The 14642-nt window shown below is 51.8% G+C and overlaps 1 protein-coding gene across 8 annotated transcripts in view; it reads left to right on the top strand.

Moving 5' to 3' along the window:
- The window catches only part of anapc1 (anaphase promoting complex subunit 1), a 318440-nt gene that overhangs the window by 135972 nt on the left and 167826 nt on the right, over positions 1–14642 (top strand). For all 8 annotated transcript variants that reach the window (XM_072500093.1, XM_072500089.1, XM_072500086.1 and 5 more), the window contains 2 exons: positions 3362–3596; positions 11768–11859. In XM_072500093.1, coding sequence (XP_072356194.1) covers positions 3362–3596; positions 11768–11859 — 327 coding nt within the window. The remainder of the gene's footprint in view (positions 1–3361; positions 3597–11767; positions 11860–14642) is intronic.

Raw genomic sequence — 14642 nt, 5'->3', positions numbered from 1 at the left:
ATCGATAATTGAAACTGGGGGACGGCAAGCGTTCAAAGAAATCACTCACACTTTAAAAACATGCATTGCCGTTATCAAAAACAAAAGTAGTGAGGAAAGGAAAGATAAAATCTGCTTTCAGTGTCGAGGTTGGGAGCAATAACTGAAGTGAGAAAATTCTGCTTTCGATGCAGAATTTGCTGTGCTCCTTGCACAAGTGATCTTTTTTATTACCGTACAATTATACAATTATAATAATTACAATTCTGATAATTGTTTTAAAAGGTTGGAGGAGTGTGAATGATTGGCCATTGAACTAGCTTTTCAGTGCAATGTGGCGCTGACGAGCAGAAGCTTAGTTATCAGGCGACGAACAAGAGTTAAACTCGCACGTTGGTTGCACACGTTGAGGTTTTGTCATTCTGCTGGCACTGTGCTGAAAGTGAAGAAGGAAATGTAAATGTTGGGTAGAGTTTCACTTTTGCTGCAGAATTTTCCATTGCGAAGAATCCTTGAAATGTCCACCTAAAATTCTCCTTGACATTAGTGTGGAAGTTTTCACTTCCTCAATCCTCCTCCAGCATCCTACACAAATCCACAAGTTAACCGGATTGCTTTTGTTAGCAGCTGAATTTTGAATAGTGACTTTTGGGATGCATCTTTTGTTTAGTGAGAGTTTTGAGTGGGCCGTATTCAAAATCTACGACCCGATGAGATGTCATTCTGAGTTTTTGTTTCGGGTACACAGGTTTGCACTCAGTTGCAAGCGGCACATTCTGCAGGCTACGTCGCAGGTTGACTGCTCTCCCCTACACCTTCTCCCCTGGGAATGGGTGTCAACTTGTGTCGCATTTATTTTGGGACGAAAGGGGATGGCTGGTTGAAGATAAAGAAGGCACTCTAACCACTTTCCCCTGGACTCCACTGTCACTTTGATAAATGCTTCTACTGCTATCCTCACAAACACCACATTGTATCATAGAATGATTACAGTGCCAAAGGAAGCCCCTAATGTCCATGCTAGCTCACCAGATAAGCAACTTGACTAATCCCACTCCCACCCTTTTCTTAAGAGTCCTGCAATTCCTTTTATCTTATGATAATTGTTTAATTCCCTTCAAAAGGCCTCAATTGAGGAGACGGTGGCATAGTGGTATTGTCGCTGGACTAGTAATCCAGCAACCCAGGATAATGATCTGGGGACTTGGGTTTGAATCCCACCACGACAGGTGATGGAATTTAAACTCAATAGAATTCTGGAGTTAAGAGTCTAATGATGACCATGAAACCATTGTTGATGTCGTTAAAAAAAACATCTGGTTCATTAATGTCCTACAGGGCAGGCATTTTCAAAGACGGGGGCACGACCCGCAGGTGGGTGTCGGGAGGGTCACTGAGCCGACCGTCGCGACGCTCCCGATTAGAACATACAGTGCAGAAGGAGGCCATTCAGCCCATCGAGTCTGCACCGACCCACTTAACCCCTCACTTACACCCTATCCCAATAACCCCTCCTAACCCTTTTGGACACTTAAGGGCAATTTATCATGGCCAATCCACCTAACGTGCACATCTTTGGAATGTGGGAGGAGACCGGAGCACCCGGAGGAAACCCACGCAGACACTGGGAGAACGTGCAGACAGTGACCCAGCAGGGAATCAAACCTGGGACCCTGGTGCTGTGAAGCCACAGTGCTAACCACTATGCGCATGCGCAAAACTCTGCGCAAGCGCTGCAAAAAGTTCGGGGAGAATGATGTGATTGGTTGCTTTCTGAACGTTGAAGCTGTTGAAGTGGAAGTCTCTTACTCCAAGAATGGTCAGAATCTGGGTGTCGCATTTAAGATTGGGAAAAGACAGTCTCGCTGACAGAGCCTTATTCCCACGTGTTCTGTGCCACAATTGTGCTGTGGAGCTTAACTTTGGACAGATGGAGACTCCATACTTTCCAACACCAGAAGGCTTCACCTTCATCCAGCAGGTTCCATTGGAGGAGCGTGGACGAGGGCCAAAGGGACCCAAAACTATTTCCTCCATTTTGTCAGCAGCAAACAAGGTAAGAGGAAATGGTGGGCCGCGAAGGTCAGCCGGATTGGGTCCCGAAGGTTGGCCGGTTGGTAAAAATCGGTCCCCGGAAAGCAAGTTTGAAAAATACTGCTTTTGGGAAGGAAATCTGCCGTCCTTACCTGGCCTGGCCTACGTGTGACTCCAGACCTACAGCAATGTGGTTGACTCTGAACTGCTCCTCAAGGGTAATTAGGGATGGGCAATAAATGCTGGCACAGCCAGCGACACCCACATCCCGTGAGCGAATAAAGAAAAATTGATTCTGCCTCCACCACTCTCTGCCAGTGCGTTTCAGATCTTGGCCATTTTAAAATGGTTTTCCTCGGATTGCTGTTTTTCCTTTTGCACACCCAAGTCTAAACCTTTAAAATATATCACGGAAAACGGGTCCTAATACCAACCCCTAAGTAATCTCGCTGCATACAAAAGGCTGCGTAAAAAAGGTGTATCGATGCTGCCTCTTTTTTTTCCCCCAAGAGGTTTGACTTTGTTGACAAGCCTGTTGCGTGGCACTTGTGCAAAAGCCTTTCGAAAATCAGTGGATGCCACTTCAACTGCACCACTCTCATCAACTCTCACTTACCTCATGAAAAAAACTCAATTTGTCTTTCAAAATTTGTGAAGGTTTCCCTTAATTAACCCACATTTGTCCAGGTGATTTGAGTTTGTTCAGAATCGTGGTTCCAGAAGCAGCACGGTAGCACAAGTGGATAGCAGTGTGGCTTCACAGCGCCAGGGTCCTAGGTTCAGTCCCGGCTGGGTCACTGTCTGTGCGAAGTCTGCACGTTCTCCCCGTGTCTGCGTGGGTTTCCTCCGGGTGCTCCGGGAGTTTCCTCCCACAGTCCAAAGACGTGCAGGTCAGGTGGGTTGGCCATGCTAAATTGCCCTTCGTGTCCAAAAAGGTGAGGAGGGGTTGTTGGGTTACGGGGATAGACCATAAGACATAGGAGTGGCAGTAAGGCCATTCGGCCCATCGAGTCCACGCCACCATTCAATCATGGCTGATTTCAACTCCATTTACCCGCTCTCTCTCCATAGCCCTTAATTCCTCGAATAAGACCATCAAAGACATAGGGTGGAAGTGAGGGCTTAATGTGGGTCGGTGCAGACTCGATGGGCCGAATTGCCTCCCTCTGCACTGTATGTTCTATCTTACCATTATGTTTAAACTGACTGACCTGTAGTAGTTGCTGGGTTTATTTTAATGCCCCTTTTTGAGCATTGTAACATTCACAATTTTCTATGCTCTGGTATCTCTGCTGTCTCTAAGAAAGACTCTTAAGATAACACCTTTTTTTCTTGTGCTTTCTGACAGGGCCACGAGATGACCAGCATTGGATTGCTGCTGGGAATTTCGGCTGCAAAACTGGGCACAATGGATATATCAGTCACACGCCTACTGAGCATTCATATCCCTGCGCTGTTACCTCCTACCTCAACTGAGCTGGACGTGCCCCATAACTTGCAGGTTGCAGCTGTTATGGGCATAGGACTTGTATACCAAGGAACTGCCCACCGGCACATTGCCGAAGTGCTTCTGACGGAAATAGGTGAGGTATCTTCAGCTCTGAACCCACACACGAAAGAGAAATAAGCTTTTGTCAGCTATGCCCATGGCAGGAGCTCATATCCCAACGTGGCACTTCGGGGGTGATGCAATTTAGCGTGGCCAATCCACCTACCCTGCATATCTTTGGGTTGTGGGGGCGAAACCCACGCAGGCACGGGGAGAATGTGCAAACTCCACATGGACAGTGACCCAGAGCCAGGATCGAACCTGGGTCCTCAGCGCCGTCGGCACCAGTGCTAACCACTGCGCCACCATGCCATCCCCAAAGGGGATGAATCTAGGGCTATGAATTCCACCCAAAATCAGGACTTCCGTTCCCCAGTTCCCAGCAGCTGTAAGGGACCTTGCAGTCCGTTATTCTCAACTAGCGTGCAAGAATAGTTCTGAATGAAGAAACCTGAGGAGAGCCCTTGGCTCGAATGATGAGGAAATGGAAATTCCTGATGGTAATTTTCAGGTGTCCTTAATTATATACAGTTACAAATATGCAGTTTTGGGTGTGGGGGGAGGCGGGTGTGGGAGGGGGTTGTGGGGAGGGGGTTGTGGGGAGGGGCGGGTGGTGTGTGAGGGGGGTTTGGGGAGGGGGGGTGTGTGGGGAGGGTTGTGTGGGGGGTTGTGTGGGGTGGTGTGTGGGGAGGGCGGTGTGGGGAGGGTGTGTGTGTGGGGAGGGTGTGTGTGTGGGGAGGGTGTGTGTGTGGGGAGGGTGTGTGTGTGGGGAGGGTGTGTGTGTGGGGAGGGTGTGTGTGGGGGGGAGGGTGTGTGTGGGGGGGAGGGTGTGTGTGGGGGGGAGGGTGTGTGTGGGGGGGAGGGTGTGTGTGGGGGGGAGGGTGTGTGTGGGGGGGAGGGTGTGTGTGGGGGGGAGGGTGTGTGGGGGGGAGGGTGTGTGTGGGGGGGGAGGGTGTGTGTGGGGGGGAGGGTGTGTGTGGGGGGGAGGGTGTGTGTGGGGGGGCGGGTGTGTGTGGGGGGGCGGGTGTGTGTGGGGGGGCGGGTGTGTGTGGGGGGGGCGGGCGCGTGTGGGGGGAGAGGGCGCGTGTGGGGGGAGAGGGCGCGTGTGGGGGGAGAGGGCGCGTGTGGGGGGAGAGGGCGCGTGTGGGGGGAGAGGGCGCGTGTGGGGGGAGAGGGAGCGTGTGGGGGGGGAGGGCGCGTGTGGGGGGGGAGGGCGCGTGTGGGGGGGGAGGGCGCGTGTGGGGGGGGAGGGCGCGTGTGGGGGGGAGGGCGTGTGTGGGGGGGAGGGCGTGTGTGGGGGGGAGGGCGTGTGTGGGGGGGGAGGGCGTGTGTGGGGGGAGAGGGCGTGTGTGGGGGAGAGGGCGTGTGTGGGGGAGAGGGCGTGTGTGGGGGAGAGGGCGTGTGTGGGGGAGAGGGCGTGTGTGGGGGAGAGGGCGTGTGTGGGGGGAGAGGGCGTGTGTGGGGGGAGAGGGCGTGTGTGGGGGGAGAGGGCGAGTGTGGGGGGAGAGGGCGTGTGTGGGGGGAGAGGGCGTGTGTGGGGGGAGAGGGCGTGTGTGGGGGGAGAGGGAGTGTGTGGGGGGAGGGGGCGTGTGTGGGGGGAGGGGGCGTGTGTGGGGGGGGAGAGGGCGTGTGTGGGGGGGGAGAGGGCGTGTGTGGGGGGGGAGAGGGCGTGTGTGGGGGGGGAGAGGGCGTGTGTGGGGGGGGAGAGGGCGTGTGTGGGGGGGGAGAGGGCGTGTGTGGGGGGGAGAGGGCGTGTGTGGGGGGGAGAGGGCGTGTGTGGGGGGGAGGGCGTGTGTGGGGGGGAGGGCGTGTGTGGGGGGAGAGGGCGTGTGTGGGGGGAGAGGGCGTGTGTGGGGGAGAGGGCGTGTGTGGGGGGGAGGGCGTGTGTGGGGGGGAGGGCGTGTGGGGGGGGAGGGCGTGTGGGGGGGGGAGGGCGTGTGGGGGGGGGAGGGCGTGTGGGGGGGGGAGGGCGTGTGGGGGGGGGAGGGCGTGTGGGGGGGGGAGGGCGTGTGGGGGGGGGAGGGCGTGTGTGGGGGGGAGGGGCGTGTGTGGGGGGAGGGGCGTGTGTGGGGGGAGGGGCGTGTGTGGGGGGAGGGGCGTGTGTGGGGGGAGGGGCGTGTGTGGGGGGGAGGGCGTGTGTGGGGGGGAGGGCGTGTGTGGGGGGTGGGCGTGTGTGGGGGGGTGGGCGTGTGTGGGGGGGTGGGCGTGTGTGGGGGGGAGGGCGTGTGTGGGGGGGAGGGCGTGTGTGGGGGGGAGGGCGTGTGTGGGGGGGAGGGCGTGTGTGGGGGGGAGGGCGTGTGTGGGGGGGAGGGCGTGTGTGGGGGGGAGGGCGTGTGTGGGGGGGAGGGCGTGTGTGGGGGGGAGGGCGTGTGTGGGGGGGAGGGCGTGTGTGGGGGGGAGGGCGTGTGTGGGGGGGAGGGCGTGTGTGGGGGGGGAGGGCGTGTGTGGGGGGGGAGGGCGTGTGTGGGGGGGAGGGCGTGTGTGGGGGGGAGGGCGTGTGTGGGGGGGAGGGCGTGTGTGGGGGGGAGGGCGTGTGTGGGGGGGAGGGCGTGTGTGGGGGGGAGGGCGTGTGTGGGGGGGAGGGCGTGTGTGGGGGGGAGGGCGTGTGTGGGGGGGAGGGCGTGTGTGGGGGGGAGGGCGTGTGTGGGGGGGAGGGCGTGTGTGGGAGGATGGGGTGGGAGGAGGAGGAGGAGGGGGAGGGGGTGTTGGGTCCGGTCCGAACATTTTTTTTTTTTTAAATGCAGTTTTGGGCGGCACAGTGGCGCAGTGGTTAGCACTGCTGCCTCACGTCGCTGAGGACCCAGGTTCGATCCCTTCCCCGGGTCACTGTCTGAGTGGAGTTTGCACATTCTCCTCATGTTGCATGGGTCTCACCCCCACAACCCAAAGATGTGCAGTGTAGATGGATTGGCCAAGCTAAATTGCCCCTCAATTGGGGAAAAAAAAGAATTGGATACTCTAAATTTTTTTTAAAAATATATATATATGCAGTTTTGGTCTTCCCATTCTAGAAAGGATGTCCGAGCGATTGGAAGTCACCAACTGGACGAACTAGCGTGTCACCAAAGACCGAGGGCGATTAAGGTTATGAAGAAAGTCTCTAGTGGTTCGAACACTTTACGCGAGAACTGAGAAAGTTGAGGAGCAACGTGGTCGGGTGGTTAGAGATTAAGATAGAGAATTAGCTAAGGAATCCATTTTATGTGGAAGAATCACTTGTATTGCTTCCATTAATTTATAGTTGAAATCTCCAACCTGGAAATGTGACTGATGGGCTGCATCTGTAGAATGTCAACAACTCTGTGAGGCTGTCACTGCCATGATTTAAAACAGCCTTGGATAATTATAATTTTCTCGCAGTTATGTTTATATGCTTTTTTCTATACAAGGTAGTCGAATATTTTGAGGAGGTAACAAAGAAGATTAATGAGGTGGATATGGTGGATGTTGTCTGTGTGGATTTTAAGAAAACGTTTGGCATAGGACCACTAAAAGACTGGGGGTGGGAGGCGTGTAAGCGGTAGGGCACAGCGTCACAGACTGAAGGAAGTACACAAGCACATCCCCCGGGTTTGGGGGGCAGTGAGGACGTTGGCCGTGCACTCGGAAAAGCATTTCAAGATCGTGCATTCTCTTGGAGCTGAGACCGTTCAGTATCAGCTCCATTGACATGCTTGGAGTCTGGCTTCTGAAGCAATTATGCCCACCAAAACATCACAAATTCCTGAAGTTGCCACTGATTGCTCCTGAATGTTTAACTACTTGGGCGCAGACTGCAAAGTAATCTGAGTTTAATAGGGCTGCAGAGTAACTGGGCAGCTGACCAAGTTAGAGGATCCCCTTGCAAGAAGTGATTTTGGAGCAGTCACTAAGGGAGGTGCTTAGAACCCCTTACATTGTAGTTATTCAGGCTTTTGACCAGCTGTTCTTGTGGTCCAAGCCAACTGCGCAGCCTTGGAGTGCAGGTTAGGATAATGCCTGAACTGAGAGCACAAGATGCTGTCGATTGGCTGAAGCTGTTGCCACTCGGTCTTGTGGGGTAGAGATGGATGGGGTTTTGGTCAGGCATCAATCGAACTAAACACTGGCCATTCAGGTGGTGGCCAGGACTACCCGGCTGTGTGTAGGGGATTACTCGCATATGCCACCTTCTGCCGGATATGGTCCAAGGCTGACACCTTGAGGAGAAGGTGCAGCTGGAGCGAGCACGAGATGGCCAGCAGCCCCCTCTCATTGACATTGATGGATGCCAGCTCGTGCCTCAGGGATGGAGGGCAGATCCTGCAGCAGTGCTAGACCTATGTGCTGGACCATGGTCGCCATGGCAGCTGCCAACCTGCCAGTTTTGATCATGGTGCGTTGGCATGCCGCCGCGATGACCTCTGACTGAAGGCATGCGAGCTCCTCCAACGCGCCTTGCAATCTGAGACTTCCCTTCCCCATGCTCCCAAGCTAGCCTTTGCAGCTCCAGCAACTGAGATGGAGCCGAGTGCAGGGGCTACTCGTCTGACTCAGAATGAGTAGATTCCTGACCTCCAGCTGTCCTCCTAATGTCAGCACCCGACGATGTCCCTGCCTCACACTGATCAGACTGTGCTCACCAAACTGTCACCCCAAGGCTACACTTGAACTAGGTCCCACCGAGGTGTTAGTCTCTGTGCTGGTGATGGGTGTGGGTGAACGCTGATGGTTCTGCTACTTCAGGGTCTGTCAATTTCTCTTCTGTGCTGCTGTTGGGTCTGGAGTCGGCTTGTGAGTGAAGGAAGAGGTCATTAGTGCATTAGCAGAGGGTAAGAAATAGGAGACATCACTCACAGTGTGGATGTCTGATGGATATTGCAGTGCAGGATCCTCACTTAGTTCAACGCCACAACCATCAGCAAAAGAGTGGTCCACTGCCTCACTGACCAGCTCGATGGCTCTTGCCTCAAAGTCCATGAGAATCTTGAGTTCTGGCATCCCACCACCTGTCTGGGATGTCTCCCTCTTGTTGTGAACCAGCTTGTCCTGCATGAAGACAGATAGAGAGAGTGTAAACAGGACGGCTGCCAGGGCAGATGATAAGGATGCCTGGCATGTGTGGATGGTGAGTGTGACCAGCAAAATGTTGAGAACATGACCTTCAGGGGAGATGAAGATGTGAGTGGGAGTGCAAGTGGTAGTGTCCCTTGAGCTGACATGGAGTGAGAAGCGTGACTTACCCTGGCAGAATGGAGGAGATCATTCATCCTCTTGCGGCACTGGATGGCTGTCCTCTTCTGCAGGGCATTAGCTCCGACCATTGCAGTCACAGCCTCCCTGCTGGATTAATGACCTTTGCAGGCCTTCGTCCAGAGTGTGGGTACAGCCCATCAAGATAGGCCTTCACTGTGTCCACCAGGCACTCGAGGGAGGCGTCAGTGAACATTGGTGCAGAATGTTTCCTGGATCATGACTTTCCTGAAGCCATGACTTCCCAGTTGCTTCCAAAGTGAGCGCGCTGTGTGGGGCGATATTGAATATGGCTCCTGGATCATTGTACCGCTGAAGTGATGGAGGGGCAGGGGAATCAGAGACCAGCCGCCAGCGATGGGGCATGGATCACTGACTGCTCACTTTATTTTCCCATCATGAAAGGGAATGAGCTGGAGAAGACCTGCCCCCTCTGGCATTGACACTAGTGGATAACAGCAAGTACCTTTTCCATGGAGTGCAGCTCCTGGAGCAGTGCAGGACAGAAGTCATAGGCCAAGGTCTCTCCTGCAGCCGCCACCGTATCAGTGTTGGCCTTGGTTTGTTGACCTGTCAGCACAATCATCTCAGTCTGAAGGCAGATGAACTCCACCATGGAGGCTAGCAATCTGGGGGGTGCAGCAGACATCCCCTCCTGATTTTTCCCTACCTTGCCTTTGGAGCTCCTGCAACTGAGGCATGGCCGAGTTCAGAGGCTCGTCATCTGACCTGGACTCAGCAGAGTCTTGGCAATCTGCTGAATGCTGACACTCTTGGCTGCCTCTGCCTCAGAAAGTGCACTGTGCTCACCAGATTGTGACCTTGAGGGTACTCTAGAACTAGGTCATCCATGGGGCAGCACAGTGGTTAGCACTGAGCCTCACAGCGCCAGGGTCCCAGGTTCGATTCCCCGCTGGGTCACTGTCTGTGCAGAGTCTGCACGCTCTCCCCGGGTCTGCGTGGGTTTCCTCCGGGTGCTCCGGTTTCTTCCCACAGTCCAAAGATGTGCAGGTTAGGTGAATTGGCCATGATAAATTGCCCTTCGTGTCCAAAAAGGTAAGGAGGGGTTATTGGGTTCTGGGGATAGAGTGGAAGTGAGGGCTTAAGTGGGTCGGTGCAGACTCGATGGGCCGAATTGCCGCCTCCTGCACTGTATGTTCTATGGATCCCTAATCCGGCCATTTCAATCCTTTTATTTTTGCAGGTTGATAACAGGTTGAGAGATTTAAAACTGAGATGAGGAGAAACTACGTCTCGCAGAGGGTGGTGAATTTGTGGAGTCTGAATCATTAAATGGTTTCAAGAAGGAGATTTAAAAAAACAGGTTAAAGGGATATGGAAAGCAGGCAGGGAGGTGGACTTGAGACCAGGAACAGGTCAGCCATGATCTGATTGAATGGTGGAGCAGGCTCGAAGGGCTGCCTACGTCTAATTCCTGTGTTCCTATCAAGGAGCTGCGTGTTATTTAAATAGAGAAAGTGCAGAGGGATTTTGGGAGTCCTTGTGCATAAATCACAAAAAGCAGGTAACAGAGAAAGCAAATGGAATGTTGGCCTTTTATTTCAAAGGGAATGGGTATAAAAATAGGGAAGTTGGAATATTCTGCATTGCTATAGCAGCCCATATCTGTTATTGACAAAGTACACTCCCACACCCTTCCCAGTCATCTGGACAAGCCTGTAGTGCCAGGAGTCTTGCCTCTAAGTCAGAAGATGTGTTTGAGGTGCTGTCTTCCACATGAGAGAGATTAAATAAACCAAGGCATTCTGATAGATGTGGAAGACTTTCGATTTTCAAATTGCAGAGTCTGCAAAGCTCTTGCCGCTGATGGTGTTTGATTCCCTGTAATTGCCACATCAGGCACTATTTCTGAGTGCAGCTGAGGGGGGGATTGGCAATTTAATTGCATCAAATTCACAGCACAAAAAGGTTTACAAGAGAAATAATTTGTAATTAGAATCATATGTAAAAATATCCTTTGAGAATCGGAAAGCACTTGGCATTTAAATTAATTGGTTTTGAATTGCAGTCATTGACAGCAAATGAGACAGCACCGTACGATTCCGCAGAGCAAGTGAAATAACTCACCCCGTCTGTCTGTTTTTGATGGAGTTGACTGAGGGAGGATTGCTGGCTAGATCACCAGGGCAACTTCCTGCGCTGCATTTAACATGAACAAGTGGGCTAAACCTTATTTTTACCATCCCCCAATCCTAAAATCAAAACAGCCCCCTGACGATACAGCACTGACGTATCAGTTTAGATTATTTACTGAAGCCCTGGAGTGAAGCTTGAATCCACAACCTTCAGTCTGCCAGGCAGCGATGCCACCAACTGAGTCCAGGTGACATTCAGAAGCCTTTAAGCCGGCACATGATAAAAAATGATCAGGAATCATTTAGAAATCATCTGGGGTGGCACAGTGGTTAGCACTGCTTCTTCACGGCGCCAGGGATCGGGGTTCAATTCGGCTTTGAGTGACTGTGTGGAGTTTGCACTTTCTCCCTGTGTCTGCGTGGGTCACCTCCGGGTGCTCCAGTTTCCTCCCACTGTCCAAAGATGTGCCAATTAGCTGGCTAGGCCATGACCAATGAGCACTCTTGGGTTATGGGGATAGGGCGGGGGAGTGGGCCTAGGTAGGGTGCTCTGTCGGAGGGTTGGTGCAGGTGCGATGGGCTGAATGGCCTCCTTCTGCACTGATTCACTGATAGATATTATCTGGTGATTTTGGTGTACAAATGCTGTTCTTGTTCGAGGCAGAAGCTGCAGATTTTCCCCTGCCAGATATGATTTGTCTTGCAAGTATCTTTTTGAGGGATTTAGATTCACAGTTGGAAATAAGGGAATGTTTATATTTCTGGAGATCAAACGCTTAGTTACTAAATGGTAAAATACTTCAGATGCTGAAAATCAGAAATAAATCCAACAGAAAAAGAAATGTGTCAATTCTGACTTGTTTAAGGAAGGCAATCGGGCCTGTTTTCCTCTGTTTAGGTCGTCCTCCAGGCCCAGAGATGGAGAACTGCACCGATAGGGAATCATACTCACTGGCTTCTGGCCTCGCTCTTGGCATGGTCTGTCTTGGGGTAAGTGTCTGCTGGCAGATGGTCGCATGTTTTGTTTTCATTTGTCAATATTTTCATCTAGGAAGATTTACCCAGATGAAAGCAGTAGTTGTGTTTCCCCTTCAAGCTGTGGCATTTATTGGCATACTGAAAGGCCCTTGGTTAGACCAAAGCGAGCCTAATTCTCACCATGCCCAACATGTGCACCCAAACGAGCCTAATTCTCACCATGCCCAACAGTGTGCACCCAAGTGCGGGCATGCCTACATGCAAACAGATTGCTAACAGTCAAGAACAGGACATTTGTTGACTCTCGCTAAGGTTTAGGACATGCCGTTTAACTCATGATGACTGTGCCAGCCCCGTGAAAAAGTTATTCAATTATTCCCGCTTCCCTGCTTTCTCTGCCACAGCTTTGCAGATTTTTCTATTCAAGTATTTATCCAATTCATTCTATTCAAGTTATTATTGAATCTTCCACCACCTTCTCAGCCAGTACATACAGCAACTCACCAAGCCTCCTTCGACAGCACCTCCCAAAACCGTGATCTCTACCACCTAGGACAATGGCGGCAGATGCATGGAAACACCACCAGCAGGTTCCCCTCTAAGCCCCATACCATCCTGACTTGGAAATATATCACTATTCCTTCACACTTGTTGGGTCAAAATCCTGGAACTCCCTTAACAGCACTGTGGCTGTACCTACACCAGGTGTGCGGCAACAGTCCAAGAAGGCAGCTCACCACCAATTGGTCCAGGCCATGGGAATAGACAACAAATGTTGGCCTTGCCAGCGACGCTCACATCCGATGGAAGAACGTTAATAAAGATTCTCCTCCTCTCTCCACTGGTTCTTTTGCCATCTCACATTTGTCAATGTCTAATGAGCATTTTAATACACCTTGATGGACCTTCTACAGAACAAAAACTTGGGTTTTGTTCCCTTAAGTTTAGGTGGTTAAGGGATGATCTGATTGACATTTTCAAGATATGAAGTGGAGCAGATCAGTTGGATAGAGAGAAACCATTTCAGCTGGTTGTGGAGCCCAGAACTGAGGGAGTAGTCCAGCTCCAGGCCTTTCTGAAGCGAAATTGGAAAATATTTCTACATATAAAGGGTGGTAAAAGCTCGGAACTGTCTTCCTCAAATCGATCAGTTAATTTTTAATCTGAGGCTGATAGATGCCAAAGGCAATTTAGAGTGCCTAATTCTTTTGTTTTCCAATTAAGGGGCAATTTAATGTGGCCAATTCACCTACCAGGCACATTTTTGGGTTGTGGGGGTGAGACCCACGCTGACATGGGGAGAATGTGCAAACTCCACACGGACAGTGACCCGGGGCCAGGATTGAACCCGGGTCCTTGGTGCCGTGAGGCAGCAGTGTTAAAGGCAATAAGAGATGTGGGGAAAAGGAAACGTTATGCAATGAGGCAGCAGATTGGCCATGATCTCAATTGAATGGGAGAAAAGGCTCGAGGGACTATGTTCCTATCAATTCTCATGAGCTTAAGCTTTCCACTGTAATGGGTGGGTTTCCTCCAGATGCTCGGGTTTCCTCCCACAGTCCAAAGATGTGCGTGTTAGGTGGATTGGCCATGCTAAATTGCCCTTGGTGTCCAAAACAAAAAGGGTTGGGTGGGGTTGCTAGGTTACGGGGGTAGGGTGGAGGTGTAGGCATGGGTGGGGTGCTCTTTCCAGGGGCCGGTGCAGACTCGATGGGCCGGGTGGCCTCCTTGTGCACTGAATTCTGTGTAATTGTCTTCTCCTGATCACAGAGCACAGTTTTGAATCCATGTTTATTTTGTTAAAGAGAGGGACTATTGCATTCTGGACATTGGTTTATTTTAATATATCCTTCCTCCTTTTAGAGGGCTGGATTTTTTTCCGAGGCTCGTAGATAGATTCTTGGTAAGCAAGGGGGTGGAATGTTATCAGTCGGAGGTGGGAATGTGGGGTTGAGGTTCCAAACAGATCAGCCACGATCTTATTGAATGGTGGAGCAGGCGCAAGGGGCCTACCTCTGCTCATAATTTGCATTCATATTTACGTTGTGTATTTTATGTTTGCCCTATTATTTATTTTCTTTTGATGTACGGAATGATCTGTCTGAGCTGCACCCAGAACAATACTTTTCACTGTACCTCGGTACACGTGACAATAAACTAATCCAATCCACTTCAAATGTTTGTATGTTAAGCATAAGCACCTGCATGGATCTGTTGGACTGCATGGCCTGTTTGCGTGCTGTAAATGTTATACGATAAGATGTATGGTCCATCAAACACTCAAATCGGTCAGGCAAAATCTGCTGAGGAAGCAGCTGAGGTAACTGGCTTGGATTCTTCTTCTGAACTTGGAGAAATCATACCTGAAATATTTCCCCCGTCACTGTGCGGTGAATGTAAATAAAAACCCTGTGGGTTTTATCTGTGGGCCATTGTATGGCTTCACCCACAGGGGGAGATGTTGGAGGAGGTTGGAGCATGTACGGGCTCAGCCCATGGCTCCGCCCCTTTGAAGGAGTACAAGAGTAGCTGGCCTGTGGGACTGTCCTATGTACCAGTCGCAGGCAGGCAAAGTTGATAGTTAATTAAAACCACTGTTTTACTCCGACACGAGTCCTTGAGTGAATTGATGGTCGCATCACACTGACCGAGCCAAGTGTTTCCACGGTTTCCTCTTCTGTTTTCGAGTTTGCAGTACTGAATGTGCAGTTTTACTTTCCCATTCACATAAAATACAGCATAGGAAGCTGATCTTTTCATTCTTTTGTTGTTGCAAAAAAAATGTATCCTTGCTA

Source organism: Scyliorhinus torazame, chromosome 4, assembly GCF_047496885.1.
Source record: "Scyliorhinus torazame isolate Kashiwa2021f chromosome 4, sScyTor2.1, whole genome shotgun sequence".
Taxonomy (NCBI): Eukaryota; Metazoa; Chordata; class Chondrichthyes; order Carcharhiniformes; family Scyliorhinidae; genus Scyliorhinus; species Scyliorhinus torazame.
Note: the sequence above shows the minus strand (reverse complement) of the source record. Positions and strands in the feature narration are given on the sequence as shown.